Source organism: Entelurus aequoreus, linkage group LG03 (assembly GCF_033978785.1).
Source record: "Entelurus aequoreus isolate RoL-2023_Sb linkage group LG03, RoL_Eaeq_v1.1, whole genome shotgun sequence".
Lineage (NCBI taxonomy): Eukaryota > Metazoa > Chordata > Actinopteri > Syngnathiformes > Syngnathidae > Entelurus > Entelurus aequoreus.
This window is the reverse complement of record NC_084733.1, coordinates 46825429-46842874: the sequence shown is the minus strand read 5'-3', so window position 1 is coordinate 46842874 and position 17446 is coordinate 46825429. Positions and strand designations below refer to the sequence as shown.

Here is a 17446-nt window from a genome sequence, read left to right as displayed (position 1 = left end):
TATTACCATGATATAACGATAGTATCAAAAGCTCTTGCGTCGGCCAAATTTGTATAATTTATATCGTTTATCATCTATAAAAAACCTAATGAACATTGTTTCAAACTCAAACTGTCAAAAATCTGTCCCGCCACATAATTTTATATGGCCCGTGAAAACCTGGAAATAATATGCAGCAATAAAGTACAATACGTTTTTTTTCGGACTAAGTGTATTTGTTCTTTCCGTTTTGACATACAAATACATGTACTACATGCAACTGCATATCTTCTAAAGTTTAATATTATCTAATAATGTAAAAAAAATGTATAATCATACGTTCCAATTTTTTGGGTTAAAATAAAAAATAATACTTAAATAACCACTTTACTTACTATTTCAAAGCGAGTTATCCATAAAATTGTCTAATGTAAAAATGACAATAGATTTCACAGTAAAAAGTGGCAGCTTAGTCGCCAGATGTTTACCATAAAAAAACAGTGGTACTGTGTTTCCATTTACAGAAAATGATGGGGAAAACCACCATAAATGTAATGGTAAAATTCTGGCAACCGAGCTGCCAGTTTTTGGCCCCATAATCTACCTTTTTTTTTTACACTGTAGGTTAAAAAAAAAAAACAATTAATCAAATGCATAGGTAATTGTGTATCAATATCATGAGCCCAGTCCTTACTCATTTATATTCATATATTAGACAGTGTTACTCATGGCCCTATTGGTCATAACTGTGATGTGGCCCTTTATGAAAACAAGTTTGACACTACTGCTCTAGTCCGTTACTAGCTTTATACTTTAGAGTGTGGACTAATTTGTAAACTGCTTGTAAACTTCAGCATTACACACACTAGTTGTTTGTGTAAACTAAGACACGACAGTTCTATGGTAACAGAGCAAGTTCAGAGAGCAAGCATTATTACCCATTCAGGTGTCCAGCCACTCTAAGGGCCTGATCTACTAAAGGTTTGCGCGTAGGAAAAAAACATGGGCAAACAAAAGTGCACGCTTAGCTTAGCTACTAAGCTTGTGCACTGAGAATCGCATCTGTTAAATGAACAAAATAGAGAGCACGATCCATTTATCATGTCTGCCTTTATTTATAAGCAGAGTATATGATGATTATTAGAACGCTCACAATACTGGAAGGAGGATGCAAATATAACTATTTAATGTGATTTATCAAACCTGAAGCTGCAACCACTGTTTTTGCGACTATATTCAGCATGTTTGGATGGTATGTGAAAACTGGCGCAGTTAGGCACAAATAGCTGCACAGATGAGGTTGGAGAGAGATATATCAACATATTTGGACCGTCAGGAAAAAAGAATGACACATTGTCTATTTCAGCAATGCCATTTTATAATGTTATAACTGCTGAATGAATGAAAACAAATTCAATTGTTTCATTTTGGTTTCTGCTTATGTTTAATTTATGTATTGCCTTTTCTGATACATTATAAAACGTCTCCATATATGACAACATATCTTACAATATGTATTTTCTTGCATCTAGATCAGGGGTCACCAACCTTTTTGAAACCAAGGGCTACTTCTTGGGTACTGATTAATGCGAAGGGCTACCAGTTAGATACACACTTAAATAAATTGCCAGAAGTAGCCAATTTGCTCAATTTACCTTTAACTCTGTTATTATTAATAATTAATGATATTTATCTTTGTGGAAACACTGATCATCTTAATGATTTCTCACAATAAATATATATAGAAACAGATAAATATCAATATGCAACACTTTATTTGTATATTTTCTCTAAGTGCACATTTTTCAAATTGAACATTTTCAAATGATCACTTCTAAGACAGTCTTGTGAAATCACAATACCCCATTTTAACTAGCTAGCCACTAACATTTTTTTAACAAATCATGAATTACTTTGCACCATGTTTGTACAAATAATAACTCATGTAAAATACAAAAGTAAACTCTCAAATTTTTAAATCATGTCACACTTTGAACTGGACACCAAATCTGTTATCTGTTTCTTTGTCAGTTAGTGGGAAGCCTGGCATTGCATGCTGTTAACTAGTGTGTTGTACTCTAGTGTGTAACTTGACACTGCAACTCTGAGTGAGTCTTGCAGATGTGCATCAGTGAGGCGTGTTCTGTGTTTGTTCTTGATGAAGTTCATGTCAGAAAAGGCTGATTCACAAAGATAAGATTATTCCTCATTGTTTTCGGAACCTTCTTAATCTTTTGGACATATTTTCACAGCAATCTGGCCTTAAGCTTAATTATGATAAATGTAAAATGTTAAGGATCGGAAATCTAAAGGGAACGTCCTTTCGAATGGAATGCAAAGTGCCTGTTTTGTGGACAGATGGACCAGTTAACATACTTGGTGTTGTTGTCCCAGAAAATCTGGAAGATCTAGGCTCAGTAAATTATGATAATCGACTAAGAAAGCTGGACAAAATGATGCAATTATGGAAAGGGAATTCCCTAACCTTGTATGGTAAAATGTCTATTGCCAACTCGTTAATTATTCCTCAATTTATTTATTTGTTTTTGTCATTACCAGCTCCATCACAAAACTTTTTTAAGATTTATGAGCGGAGGGTCTTCGATTTTGTCTGGAACGGCAAACCAGAAAAGATTAAAAGAAAGGTTTTGTACAAAGAGTATGAATATGGGGGCCTGAAACTTCTCAACCTTGAAGCTATGTGTCTGTCTTTAAAAGCATCAATTGTTCCAAAGAAGTATTCAAACATTGAGTGGTACACAAATGTCCTGTTGGACAAAAAACATGTACTGTATCAAAATAAATTGTATCCTTTTTTACAAGTGATCCCCTCCCAGAGAGTCTGCTGGGAAACATGGCAGGGTTCATAAAGGAAACAATCCACTCATAGTGGTGTTTTCAATTTTATGTGCCAGAAAAAAGAGACGATATTTTGCAGCAGTTAATATGGATGAACTCTAATATTGTAATAGATGGAAAGCCTTTCTTTTGGAAAAATATGTTTGAACGAGGAATCATTTTTGTCAATGATATTATCAATGAGAATGGTAAAATTATGAAGTATGATGAATTTAGAGCTATGTATGGTGATGCTTGCTCAAGCTTTTCATTTTATCAACTAACTGGAGTAATTGGGAAAAGATGGAAACAAATAATTAATTATGGAACTACTAAATTATTAGTTTGTAAACCTCTAATAAGAAATTCTAGTTGGAAAAAAGGAACTAAAATAAATAGAAAAATATATAATTTTTATTTAATAAAGAAATCTTTGAAGGCTGCCTCATACAACACAAATGGAAAATGGGAGGACTTTTTTGACTGCCCGTTGCCATGGGATGCCATATTCAAACTAATCTATAAAACCACTATCGATGTGCAAAATCGTTATTTTCAAATTAAAATTATTTATAACTTCTTACCCACAGGGCAAATGTTAAAATTATGGAATATGACAGAGTCAGATGATTGCCGATTTTGTTGTCAGGAGCCTGAATCCACCCTGCATTTGTTTTGGTATTGTCATATTGTGTCTTTGTTTTGGGTGGAAGTTGAAAAAATGTGTTTAAGGATTGGTTTGTTTATGAAGCTTAATGTGGTTTCTGTTATTTTAGGAGAGTTCATTGACAATCATGATTTAGTCAATTTAATTATAGTACTCGGTAAAAAAATTATTTTTAAGGCCAAAAACAGATATTCACTTAGTATTACTTTCTTTAAAACATTTATTCAGTATTTTCTAACTTTAGAAAGTTACATGGTTGAAAACGATAATGATGCCAAAAAACATTAAAAAAAAGATGAGAAGTCCTCAAAGGCTTATTTTGAAAGTATAATTATGTTTATAGATTATATGATATCTGTTGTTGTGTTCCCTAATTTGAGTGACCTGGACATAATCTGGACTGTACATAAATGCTTATTTTGAAAATGTAATTTTGTTTATAAATTATATGCAATCTGTTGTGTTCCCTAATTTTTTTCTGTGTACATGAATGAAGGTGTGTGTTGCTGAGTCCGACTTGGACATTATCTGGACTGGGCCTGGTTTAAAAAACCCTTTAAACAAATCTAATTTCATTGACAACCTGGTCTGTTGAAGATAAGGCCCTTTTTTTAAGAATAAAATAAAATAAGATAAATAAATAAAAAACATTTTCTTGGATAAAAAAGAAAGTAAAACAATATAAAAATAATTACATAAAAAATAGTAATTAATGAAAATGTTAGTGGACCAGCAGCCTATACAATCATGTGTGCTTCAGGGACTGTGTCCCTTGCAGATGTGTTGTCTATGTTGTGGGAACCAGAATATTGGTAGCAGAAAGAAATAACCCCTTTTGTGTGAGTGGGTGTGGATGAGTGTGCATGGGGGAGGTTGTTTGGGTTGATGCACTGATTGAAAGTGTATCTTGTGTTTTTTCTATGTAGATTAACCTGCCCGCGGGCACCACGTTGGTGACCCCTGATCTAGATCTTTCCAGACGCACCATCAAAACATAGCTGCGCCCCTTGCGAAAAATAGGTTTTGTTGTCTAGATCGCGCTTTTATGTAGTCCTGAGAAGGTGGAACCGATTATAGTTGTTTGCTGCATGTTCCACAACATAACGTAATAGCACAGGTTATTGCATATGATGCCATAAATGTGCAGGGAAATTAGTGTCTCCATGGTGACATCCGGTACTACATGCACAATCCTTATTTAAATAGGCCAAAGTGTACCTCTTTTTCACTTATCACTTGTACACACCGTCTTAGTAGAACACGCAATATTATACTTTTGTTATTTGGGATCATTGCAGATCAGGCCCTTAAAGGCCTACTGAAACCCACTACTACCGACCACGCAGTCTGATAGTTTATACATCAATGATGAAATCTTAACATTGCAACACATGCCAATACGGCCGGGTTAACTTATAAAGTGCAATTTTAAATTTCCCGCGAAATATCCGGCTGAAAACGTCTCGGTATGATGACGTTTGTGCGTGACGTCACGGGTTGAAGCAGACATTTTGGGATAGCACGGTGGCCAGCTTAAGTCGTCTGTTTTCACCACATAATTCCACAGTATTCTGGACATCTGTGTTGGTGAATCTTTTGCAATTTGTTTAATGGACAATGAAGACAGCAAAGAAGAAAGCTATAGGTGGGATCTGTCTATTAGCGGCTGGCTACAGCAACACAACCAGGAGGACTTTGAGTTGGATAGCAGACGCGCTATCCGACGCTAGCCGCCGACCGCACCGATGATCGGGTGAAGTCCTTCCTCGCGCCATTGATCGCTGGAACGCAGGTGAGCACGGGTGGTGATGAGCAGATGAGGGCTGGCGTAGGTGGAGAGCTAATGTTTTTAGCATAGCTCTGTCGAGGTCCCGTAGCTAAGTTAGCTTCAATGGCGTCGTTAGCAACAGCATTGCCAGGCTTCGCCAGGCTGGACAGCATTAACCGTGTGGTTACAGGTCCAGGGTTTGGTTCGGTGTCTCCTGATAGTAGAAGTAATAGTAGAATTGTTGATCTTCTGTCTATCCTTCCAGTCAGGGGCTTATTTATTCTGTTTTTATCCGCAGTTAAGCACAATGCTATCACGTTAGCTCCGAAGCTAAAGTGCTTCACCGATGTATTGTCGTGGAGATAAAACTCACTGTGAATGTCCATTTTGCGTTCTCGACTCTCATTTTCAAGAGGATATAGTATCCGAGGTGGTTTGAAATACAAATCCGTGATCCACAATAGAAAAAGGAGAAAGTGTGGAATCCAATGAGCCCTTGTACCTAAGTTACGGTCAGAGCGAAAAAAAGATACACCCTGCCGTCCTGCACTGCACTCTAATCCTTCACTGTCCTCATCCACAAATCTTTCATCCTCGCTCAAATTAATAGGGTAATCGTCGCTTTCTCGGTCCGAATCGCTCTCGCTGCTGGTGTAAACAATGTGCAGATGTGAGGAGCCCTTCAACCTGTGACGTCACGCTACTTCCGGTACAGGCAAGGCTTTTTTTTATCAGCGACCAAAAGTTGCGAACTTTATCGTCGATGTTCTCTACTAAATCCTTTCAGCAAAAATATGGCAATGTCGCAAAATGATTAAGTATGACACATAGAATGGATCTGCTATCCCCGTTTAAATAAGAACATTTCATTTCAGTAGGCCTTTAATGTGTCTCCTCCATTAATGACTGGTTTTCTCTAAAATTATGGTTTCATTATTTGGTTGAAATAATGAAAGGCTTTTGTGGGCTGGATTTAGCCCACGAGTCACTGGCTATTGAAGACCACCGGTCTATAATAATAATATATTCTTTTACAATGTGAGGCATGCAGTTCTTGTTGTAAATATCTACAGCAGAATGTCTGTTTGTGTGTGTGCCTCTGTCTCAATAATAGCAATAAATCCCTTTGTCCTAATGAAACAGCAATCATAACCATTGTCCAATGTTGTTTTTGTGTCGTTTCATCCCAGCGTGTGTCTCGTAATCCACATTTCCGAGCCTTTTGTGCCGAGCATTCCGTCTTTGCTAGTACAGCCCCCCACATAAAGCGAGACTGAAGGGAATATGTTTTGTAAAATTTAAAAAAATGTCGAGTGAACTCAAAAAAGCCATTTAGATAGTTTCACCATGTTCAGTGGAATTGCTTTGTTTGCAAAGAAAATTAAAACAAAGCTTCTGAAAGTTAAAATGCATAAGGGCGAGATAAATGTAGCAGTTCCTATTTCTCCCACGTCTGCTGTTCTATTGATGGCGTGCCCAGATGAAGCAAAGGCAAAAACACAAATGATTTTTTTAGTTTTTTTTTATTATCTGCTGCATGCCTCCCCGTGGAGCAAACGTGATTTTGTACATGTCATATTCATATTCCCCCATATGTACACTCATTTCTCTTAAGGGAAGAAAAAAAATAATGTTTCAATTTGTCAAGAAATGTTGTTCCGTGTGCTTCCTGGGAATCGGTGGGCATATCTCAAGGAAGCCTTCAGTGGGCTGAAATCTCATTTAGTGAAACTTGTCACGAGGGCAGATATGAGGCTGTGTTTGGGGAGGAGGAGAGTTAACTGCCTGTGTTGATAATGTCACATGTGCAAGACGGACGGATGTGTCTGCTGGCACTATGTAATTTTACTGCAGCCACTTTATTTGACAAATCCCCACCGGTGTGTGTGTGTGTGTGTGTGTGTGTGTGTGTGTGTGTGTGTGTGTGTGTGTGTGATTGCGCGTTAGTGTGTATATGCGTGTGCGTTTGGCTGTGTGTGTGTGTGTATTTGCGTTTAATCGAGCATCCACTTCTCCATTCCCAAAACCCAGAAGTTATTTTCTGATTCCAGTGCATTTTTAAGTGTTGCGGTGCACATTTTGCAAGTGTGTGTGTGTGTGTGTGTGTGTGTGTGTGTGTGTGTGTGTGAATACACTTGGCAGCTGTGTGAGGGGATTTACTTGAGTTAGCTTAGTAGTTCTTACATGTAAGGGAGCTCATGAGATGTAGCTGGTGAACTGGATGGTGTTTTGGGGTAGGAGAGCCATTATAGCTTATGGGCTTGTACATTTTGGTGCAATAATTTACTCATTTAATAAAGTTGCAGTATTCATACATGTATTCATTGCCATTTATCTTTATCTGTTTACACTATGCCAGTCATTCTCAAACTGTGGTACAGTCACTTGATTAAATATTCAACATAGTGTTACTGTTCAAACTGTGTTTAATTTTCTGGTGACCAAATAATAAAAAAACATCGACCTTGTTTTTAATGAATATTTAGGTATACTGCACTACTGTATTTTAATGTTTGTCAATATGGTGTTACTTGGAGAGCCAATAATTTTCTGAGGTGGTACTTGGTGAAAAAAGTTTGAGAACCACTGCACTTTTCCATCTGTACTGGGCTTTTACTGTATATACAGCCTGATATTTTTACTATTATTATTATTGTGATGTTGCCATTTCAACATAACCATGTGGCACAATTTCTCGCATCACTCTACCTTATACTGCAACTATAGATTGACCGATATGTTATTTCTGGGCCAATATCGATTATTATTAGTCAAGGAGGCTTATAACCGATATTTGGAGCCTTTACTTTTTTGCAGTAAAAGTTACCTAAACATGTCGAGTATACATCAGTAAACAGCTGGAAAAGGCTTTCAACTTTGTTACGTGTGTCTAATGTTGCGGGTCGGAGGAGCATCAACATTTGCATTTCAATATATGGATGAATGAATAAAAAACAGGGCAGCAGTAATTATTGCTCGTGCCTCACAGTGAGAAGGTCCCGGGGTTTGATTCTCAGGCTTGGGATCTTTCTGTGTGGAGTTTGCATGTTTTCCCTGTGACTATGTGGGTTTTCTCCGGGTACGCAGACTTTCTCCCACCTCCAAAGACACATACCTGGTAATAGGCTGAATGGCAACACTAAATTGTCCCTAGTGTGTGAATGTGAGTGTGAATGTTGTCTGTCTATCTGTGTTGGCGATGAGGTGGCGATTTGTACCCTGCCCTCCGCCCAAATGCAGCTGGTATAAGCTCTTTTTTTTTTTTTTTTACAGACATTATGGCGCGCTGTCCAAATATAACGAAAACACACAAAAAAACACAACAAGTGCAAAACTTCATGAAGTACAAACCGAACAAAAAAAACAAAAGAAGTAATATACACCTCACGGGATGGTACAAAACAATTACAAAACCAGGCAAAAAATAAGTATAATAATAATTTTAAAGCAAAATGTAAACACTTATGGCTGTCCATATGATCTTATTGTTCTGTCTTTATATTTTTTCAATTAGAATATATTTTTACAATCTTTTATCTCATTGTAAAGAGAATTCCATAGTTTAACCCCCACCACTGATATGCACATTTGTTTCAAAGTTGTCCTTGAATACTGATGTTGGAAATGACCTTTTCTTCTATGCTCTTCATTCTCAGAAGTGATGACAAACATTTTTTGTAAATTTGCTGGTAATGTTTTACTTTTAGCCTTAAACATGACACATAATGTCTGTAACTTTACTAGCTCCTGTAATTTCAATAAACCCGAATTAATAAATAATATGTTAGTGTGTTCTAAGTAATCTACTTTATGAATAATCCTTATAGCTCTTTTCTGTAGTTGATACAGAGAAAGTTGCGGTGCACAAGGAACACAATTTGAAACGTCATTATACAACTAGACATGCTGAGGAGTATGCAAAATACCAGGGAGATGAGAGAGTGAACCAGGTTGCAAATTTTAAAACCAGTCTACTGAGGCAACAAGATTTCGTCAAAAAGCAAGCGAAAAGAGCGATGCAGCAGTCAAAGCTAGCTACATGGTGAGTGAGATGGTTGCTAGGGCGGGAAAGCCATTCAAAGAAGGTGCATTCATTAAAAAGTGCATGTTAGATTTTTTTTAAGAAATCTTTTCTTGCGGCCCAGCCTTACCCAGTTTCTGCATCCAGTGGCCCCCAGGTAAATTGAGTTTGAGACCCCTGCTTTAAGGGGTTATCCGGCTTAGTGTAGACATGGCCTGAATCAGTCTTGCTATGTATTCTTGTTGTTTGGTAGACCAAGTACCAAAGGTGAGGTGTGTTAAAAAGTAATGATGCATACTGCCACTTATTGAACAGAGTTGTAACAAGACAGACCCAGTCCCATTTTAATGTGTTTATGAGCGAGGTTGTAAAGGTAGTGCCAGATCTATAATGCTCCAAATAAATGAATGCATTAAGTAGTTAAGCAAAAGGAGTGTCTAGCAAACCAGTCCGTCCACTTTTTCTCTTTTAGAAAATGTGTCGATGTTGACCTTTGCAAGAAGAGCCTCTGTGGCACGAGGCCGCAAACACCTCAATGCTGCTTAACAATTTGCAGCCCCCCCTCCCCAACCCAGTTCTCTCCTTGCTTCCTCTCTGGCTTTCTTTCACCATCTTTCCCACTACTCAAACACCCTTTTACACACACTCTTCTCCTCACTCTGTGAAATAGCCCAAACTACTCCAAACACATGCCTCGGTAGACAAAACCACTTAAAAAGCCAGACCGGTCTGCCCGTAACCTGCTGAATAAAGTGCTCCCATCCCTTGACATGTCTTTTTGATATGAACCTGGCAATATGAGGCAGCAGCAATTTCTCCTCCACACTCGATGAGGTGATATTGAGCTGGGGAGGAGGGAGTTGGCAGCGGCGGGGTGGCGAAGATGTGTGTCCGTGTGTGTGTGTGCACTTTGCTTAGTGGAGATGAGAGACGTGAATGTGTGTGTAAAGAACAGTAGGAACAAAATGTCATAAATCACGCATGATCCTACACGGCGGAGACAAAAGGGTGAAAGCCTGAGAGGAGAACGGCAGCACAGTGGAAGTCGACATTATCTGCCTGGCCGACACATAAACACGTCTCTACAGGTGACGGATTATCCCGGACTGATCTGAATTTTCCAGTGCCTCAACAAGACCCCCCTCCAAATCCTCTCTAAAAAGGCCTTGAAATACTGACTGTGAAATAAATTGATACCTGCTCTTTCTTTGGAAAGGCTCTACTGAACACCCCCCAGGGATGCAAACTTGAATTGCTTTGTCACTCGAATCCCTTATTTCAGTGTTTTTCAACCTTTTTTGAGCCAAGGCACATTTTTTGCGTTGAAAAAATCCGGAGGCACACCACCAGCAGAAATCATTAAAAAACGAAACTCAATTGACAGTAAAAAGTCGTTGTCGCAATTGTTGGATATGACTTTAAAGTATAACCACGCATGCATCAATATAGCTCGTCTCAAAGTAGGTGTACTGTCACGACCTGTTACATCACGCCGTGACTTATTTGGAGTTTGTTGCTGTTTTCCTGTGTGTAGTGTTTTAGTTCTTGTCTTGCGCTCCTATTTTGGTGGCTTTTCCTGTTTTCTTGGTATTTTCCTGTAGCAGTTTCATCAGAATCAGAATAGTTTTTATTGCCATTGTTTGAGAACGGGTTCACAAACTAGGGATTTTACTTGGTGCAATCATGCAACATAAAACACATACAACACAGAATAGAATAACATAAGCTGTAACTGAGCTATCAGATCTTGTTATTGTTCATGTGCCTGATGGCCGAGGGGAAAAAATTGTTCAGGTGGCGGGAGGTGTGGGTCTGGATGGACCATAGTCTACTGCCTGAGGGGAGAGGGGAGAATAGTTTGTGTATAGTTTGTTCATGTCTTCTTTTGAGCGATATTTCCCGCATCTACTTTGTTTTAGCAATCAAGAATATTTCAATTGTTTGTATCCCTCTTTGTGGGTACATTGTTGATTGTCATGTCATGTTCGGATGTACATTGTGGACGCCGTCTTTGCTCCACACGCTGTAAGTCTTTGCTGTCGTCCAGCATTCTGTTTTTGTTTACTTTGTAGCCAGTTCAGTTTTAGTTTCGTTCTGCGTAGCCTTCCCTAAGCTTCAATGCCTTTTGTTAGGGGCACTCACCTTTTGTTTATTTTTGGTTTAAGCATTAGATACCCTTTGACCTGCACGCTGCCTCCCGCTGTTCCCGACATCTACAAAGCAATTAGCTACCTTCTGCCATCTACTGATATGGAAGAGTATTACACGGTTACTCTGCCGAGCTCTAGACTGCACAGACACTCAACAACAACACATCATTTGCAGACTATAATTACTGGTTTGCAAAAAATATTTTTAACCCAAATACGTGAAATTAGATAATCTCCCACAGCACACCAGACTGTATCTCACGGAACACCAGTGTGCTGCGGCACAGTGGTTGAAAAACACTGCCTTATTTCATAATCCATAAGCAGAAACATTTACCAATGAGTATTTTGTGCTGCCTTGCTGTAAGCAACAACAAGTGAGGTGGCAATGTTGTCGAATGATTACTGGCCTTGTTGGTCTGCGGTTGTGGGAGAAAGAAAAAAAAGCTATTACGTTTTTATTGCTGTTGTTTCTCGTTGCTTTAGAGCCCTTTTACAACCTTTAAAACCTTTTCAGGCATTATAATGAAGATGCGTTATAATTGAATCATTTTATTTTGGCCCTCCTCCAGCTAAGTTAGCTCCCTGTAGCAATGCAATAAACATCTTTGCTAAGTAATTCCATTTGTAGTTCATTCATGACCTGCAGACATCCATTTAAGGCCTCCAATCAGCATGTAATTATGCCATAAATCAATTGTTGCTGTGGTTTAGAGGGTGTGCACTTAATGGACTTGTGTCAACGGCTGCAGCGTGGCAGATGATTGTTGAATATATGCCATACAATATAATCACTATATGTCAGCCATGATAACAATAATTAAATAAAACTTCTTCTCCATAGGTGTCCTCCATGGATTTCATGGCGATGAAGCGTTCGCAGCTGTATAGTATGGCTAATAATCCATACTCGGGGCCGCAGCATTCAGGGGGCGGGCCTTACCCTCCGAGCCAGCCATACAATCCTCCTCCCTCACAGCGTTATCCAATGAGCATGCAGGGCAGAGGTCAAATGGGCATGGGAAGCATGCAGTATCCTCAGCAGCAGGTATGTCCACAAACCAAAACGTCATTGTCATTGTTAATATACAGTGCATCCATAAAGTATTCACAGCAGTTCACTTTTTCCACATTGTGTTATGTTACAGCCTTATTTCAACATGGAATAAATACATTTTCGTCCTCAAAATTCTACACACAATACCCTATTATGACAATGTGAAAATGTTTTTTATTAAAGATTTTAAGAAAAACAATCACATGTGCATAAGTTTCATGGCAGCCTTTGCCATGAAGCTTAAAAGTAAATTCAGTTGGTGGACATGATTTTGAAACACACACACCTGTCTATATATAAGGTCCCACACTTGACAGTGCATGGCAGAGCACAAACCAAGAAGGAGGTCGAAGGAATTTTCTGTAGACCTCCGAGACAGGATTGTCTCAAGGAACAAATCTGTTGTCATTTTGGGGTATTGTGGGTAGAATTTTGAGGACAAAAAAACAATTTATTCCAGGCTGTAACATAACAAAATGTGGAAAAAGTAAAGAGCTGCGAATACTAAATCAATACAGGATTATCTTTTCTTATCTTACTTTACGGGTGCACTGTAAGGTAATTAAAAAGTGAATGTATTGGGGATAGGTTGATTGGCAACACTAAATTGTCCCTAGTGTGTGAATGTGAGTGTGAATGTTGTCTGCCTATCTGTGTTGGCCCTGTGATGAGGCGGCAACTTGTCCAGGGTATACCCTGCCTTTCGCCCGAGTGCAGCTGGGATAGGCTCCAGCCACCCCTGCAACTTCGAAAGGGACAAGCGGTAGAAAATGGATAGATGGGTGAATTTTAACGGGGCACCTTTGAAAATAATGCCAAGCTATGATGACAATTTGATCTTTGGAAAAAAAAATATGTTGTTGTACCTGGCTATCCATTAGTATTGAGAGAAACATGACCAGCAGGTATGCTGCTCCTATAAGCAAACGTCAATCATAGGAGGATATTACCACATTCAGACATCTGTCTTCTTTCGAAGGCGGACATTCTGGACAAGAAATATTTGAAGACAACCAACGTGCAACATACAATGATGGCCGTGAAATGATTTACTCTCCGGGTGCTATAAAGCTGTCTAATAACAGTCCGTTTGTGGTCGTTGTGGTTTTATGAAACCATTTTTATTGCTTCTGGAAAGAAACAAAACAGAAAAAAACAGAAACATGACATACACACTTGTCATCAAAAAAATAAATAAATAAATAAATAAATAAATCCCCTGAAGGCTTTTGCAGGTTCAATTTAAGAGCAGTGTTTTTTTTGTTTTGTTTTTTTTACAGCCGGACATGTTATGTCACTCCTGCTCATCACTCACTTTCCTTCACACTCCCGCTGGAGGAGGTGATGGGTGAGCAGAGTGTGTTGAACCACTATCCACATGCCTGCTTCATACTGGTTGCTTTTGCTGACAATAGTTCTTCTGTGTACACGATCATTTTAAGGAGCGTGTGTTTGTTGTTATAGTTATGATTGTGGGCAATAGTAGGTTAGTAGCACATTCAAAGGATGACGATTCATCCTTTTTTTATTATACCGGGTTCTGAGTGTGTGCTCAAGAGAAGAGAGAGAGCGAGATGGGGGCACAGTGTCCTACGCTGTCACTGCCTGCTATTTACTGCCACAGCTTTGTCTGTTCCATTGGACTTGGATACCTCACACTGGAGCGAGTGGGCTTCTAAAAATAGCAAAACCACAGAGATATGTGCCAAGAAGGGGAAACACACTAACAGACAGATTCACGAATTTAAATAATATATTGCTTGAATGCACATACTGTAATACAAATATGTGAATCACTGACATTTTCCAAGTACATCAACCTGGCCTAGATTGTCTTAAAACTACAAACATTATAGTTTTACATGCAGAATGCAGCGTATATATTAATGACGAATGAAACGTTGTTGTCGGCGAACACGGCAATATAACCTGACTCTCGCCAGATCCTTGTAGTTTGCTGAGCTCCACACAAGGATCTGGGCTCGAGGGCAATGCAAACTCCTTCAAAATAGGAAACAATAATGAAACAATCAGGATCACCGGGCGGGATTTCATAGATGTGACGTAGCGCCGAAGCGACTGTTTGATTCAAACAACAACGGCGGCACGCAGCGAGGAGTCGTGTGCTGACATTGATTCTGCTATTGCAACTGTTTTGTCAAATCCATCAAATATTATTCTTTAAAAGATGAACAGAGAACGGTTTTGAAGGCATTTATTAACTTTCCGCTCTGTCGTTATCCAATATGTCGGCTGTTCTGTTTTGGATTTCCCAGCGTCGCTCTCATCAGCGTCACAGGTTGATTTGGATGTGAGTGGTTGAAGTAGCACGTCATTCAAGATAACGGACAAGTGGTTTATCCAATCACATACAATTATTTTTTTAAGAGGCCCCGCCTTCTGAAATACATCTCCTATTGAGAAGTCCCAGATCCTTGTGGAGCTCAGCGAACTACAAAGATCTGGCGAGAGTCAGGTTAACGGCAATAAGCGGCAACGGAAAAAAGCAGGAAAAAAACCACGATTCGTTTTAACAACAATTAGATTCGATATTTGTGGTTGCCGATAAAATTCAGGAACTATCTAATTTTTTTGGAACAAAACTATTCGAACAAGTCAATCAGTTCAAATTGAATCAGTAACTTTATAGAAAACAAATTTAACAGTGTGACTGTGAAATAAAAACTGGATACTGAACACTGCAGGTGATGTTTCCTCTCTTCCTGTTGTTTCCTGTAAAGCAGGGGTGTCAAAGTCAAATGGACGGAGGGCCAAATAAAAAATTTAGCTACAAGCCGAGGGCCGGACTGTTCGAATGTTCATTGAAAAATTTTTAAATGACGCATATAGTCTAGTGAACCTAATTGAACCTACTGAAAACCTAACAAATATATTCCAATATGATCAGATAAATAAAGCAATATTTTCTTATGGCTCTGTCAGTAATCTTGAATTTTCAACAGACACAAAAGACAAATTTCCTTTATATAAAAATCCCCATAACATGAACATTAAATGAAAGAAACCGGTATTCAAGGCACCATCAGTAGCCTATATTTTCTATTTTAGCAAAAGTGGGCTAAATTTACTTCAAAGAAAAAAACAATAATAGCAATTTTCTATCATCCACTCAACTGAAATATTTTTAAAATATAATTAAATTGAAATACAATAAAATAAAGTGCAAAAATCTATAAATCAAAAACAACACTTTGTTTAAGGAGAAGTAACATGCAGTGAAAACAAATATTAAACTTTAACTTTTAAACTTGAATTGAGTAAAAACTCTAAATATGTGATTGCACAGTAATGTTCACATTAAACCCCCCTCCTCCCTCCGTGGGAGGGAGGCGAGTTGGGTGCCCGAAACCCCCCGCTGGTTTCGGCCCGCCCCTTGGCGCGCGTGGCACGGCGGGCTCCGCGACCCGACGGCTGGCCCTCGTGGCTTGACGGCGGGCGCGTCCCGACGGGCCGCGCGTAGGGGTCAAACGCAGAAGTCTCAGGGCCTCGTGGTGAGGGGGTGGCCTGCGGGTTTCGGCCCGCTTGACCCCCCCGCTCCGCTTGGCGCGCGCGGCACATGACGGGTTCCGCCACCGACGCTCGGGCTGCAGCCCGACGGTGGTGCGGGCCCGGCGGTGACGCGCGGTTTGGGGAAACAAAGCAGAAGTCTCAGGGCCTCGGGGCCGGGTTTCGGCCCGCCCCCTTGGCGCGCGTGGCACGGCGGGCTCCGCGACTGACGGCCGGGCTGCAGCCCTTCGGCCGGCAGGCGCGTCCCGGCGGGCCGCTCGCCCCCTTTCGGAACCTTGGACCGGCATCCGCTTGGTGCGTGTAAAAGATCTGCGGTCTGCGGGCCGGTTCTAATAATAAATCAAGATCATCCCAAGGGCCGTAAAAAACCTTCTCGCGGGCCGGATATGGCCCGCGGGCCTTGACTCTGACATATGTGCTGTAAAGGAATTAGATACAAATGCATTATGGATACAAACAAGCAAGTAAACAACAATTAATGGCCAATGCAACACATCTTATTTGAATAAAGTGCAACCAACACTTGAGGTTGAATTAACAAGAGGAAACATTTTCTGCTCATATTTTCAACATTGAAGCAATTTTCAATAAAAGAACATTAACCAACATTTTAACAGTAGACAACAAAGTTTCTCATGAAATGACTTCTCCTTGTCTTTCGGAAGTCGCTGTGTCGCCGTAACTTGCTTTGCTATCACTTCCGCTTTGTGGATTGCATCTTTTGTGGCTTCAAGTTGTGATGCGGCTTTATTATCATTATTATTGTGATTCATTATTTGTCGCTGTTGTGGCTTTTGCAATTGTGCTGTGGCACACGTCATACACAACAGCACCACCTCTTACAGGCGCACACGCGGCACACATATTACGTTATGGTCTTGTTGCGTTTGCGTTTGTTATAACCTTTCTCTACCACCGTAAGTATCCGCCATTTTTGTTGTAATGATGCCACAGGCGGTAGAATAGACTTAATGTTTAATGTCTTCATTATTAAAAGTGCTAAACTTCATATAAAGTCTGCCGTTCTTCAATCCAATGTTTGCCTTATTCAAGTAGCTCCAGCACCCCCTGCGACCCCGAAAAAGAGACAAGCGGTAGAAAATGGATGGATGGAAGTATTAATAAAACCGATCAATTCCCTTTTAAAATGATCTTGAATCGATACCTATCTTTTGGAAGGCAAACTTGCCGAGCACAGATAAAAATACTTGGAATTTAAGAATATAATTTGATATTTTGATATATTGATCAATCGTTACACGCTTAACATTTATTCTTTGCTATGAGATATTTCTTGAATTCAATAGTGTTTCTCACCTTCTTTCTTAAAGCGCTGGAAAGTAAAACTTTCTGTGGCCCCATGGTGGCTTATTTTGCAGTCGTTTAATGCAAAACCCAAAACCAGTGAAGTTGGCACGTTATGCAAATTGTAAATAAA

The 17446-nt window shown here is 39.5% G+C and overlaps 1 protein-coding gene and 1 long non-coding RNA gene across 7 annotated transcripts in view; one reads left to right on the top strand and one right to left on the bottom strand.

Moving 5' to 3' along the window:
* The window catches only part of arid1b (AT-rich interactive domain 1B), a 692248-nt gene that overhangs the window by 144858 nt on the left and 529944 nt on the right, over positions 1-17446 (top strand). For all 5 annotated transcript variants that reach the window (XM_062041960.1, XM_062041959.1, XM_062041957.1 and 2 more), the window contains exon 2: positions 12268-12471. In XM_062041960.1, coding sequence (XP_061897944.1) covers positions 12277-12471 — 195 coding nt within the window. In that variant the 5' untranslated portion in view covers positions 12268-12276. The remainder of the gene's footprint in view (positions 1-12267; positions 12472-17446) is intronic.
* The window catches only part of LOC133646518 (uncharacterized), a 52649-nt gene that overhangs the window by 27277 nt on the left and 7926 nt on the right, over positions 1-17446 (bottom strand). The window contains exon 3 of one of the 2 annotated variants that reach the window (XR_009825306.1): positions 14894-15213. The exons of the other annotated variant lie outside the window; for it this stretch is intronic. This is a non-coding gene — a long non-coding RNA (uncharacterized LOC133646518). Of the gene's footprint in view, positions 1-14893; positions 15214-17446 lie in introns of those variants that run through there. 2 annotated transcript variants of the gene reach the window in all.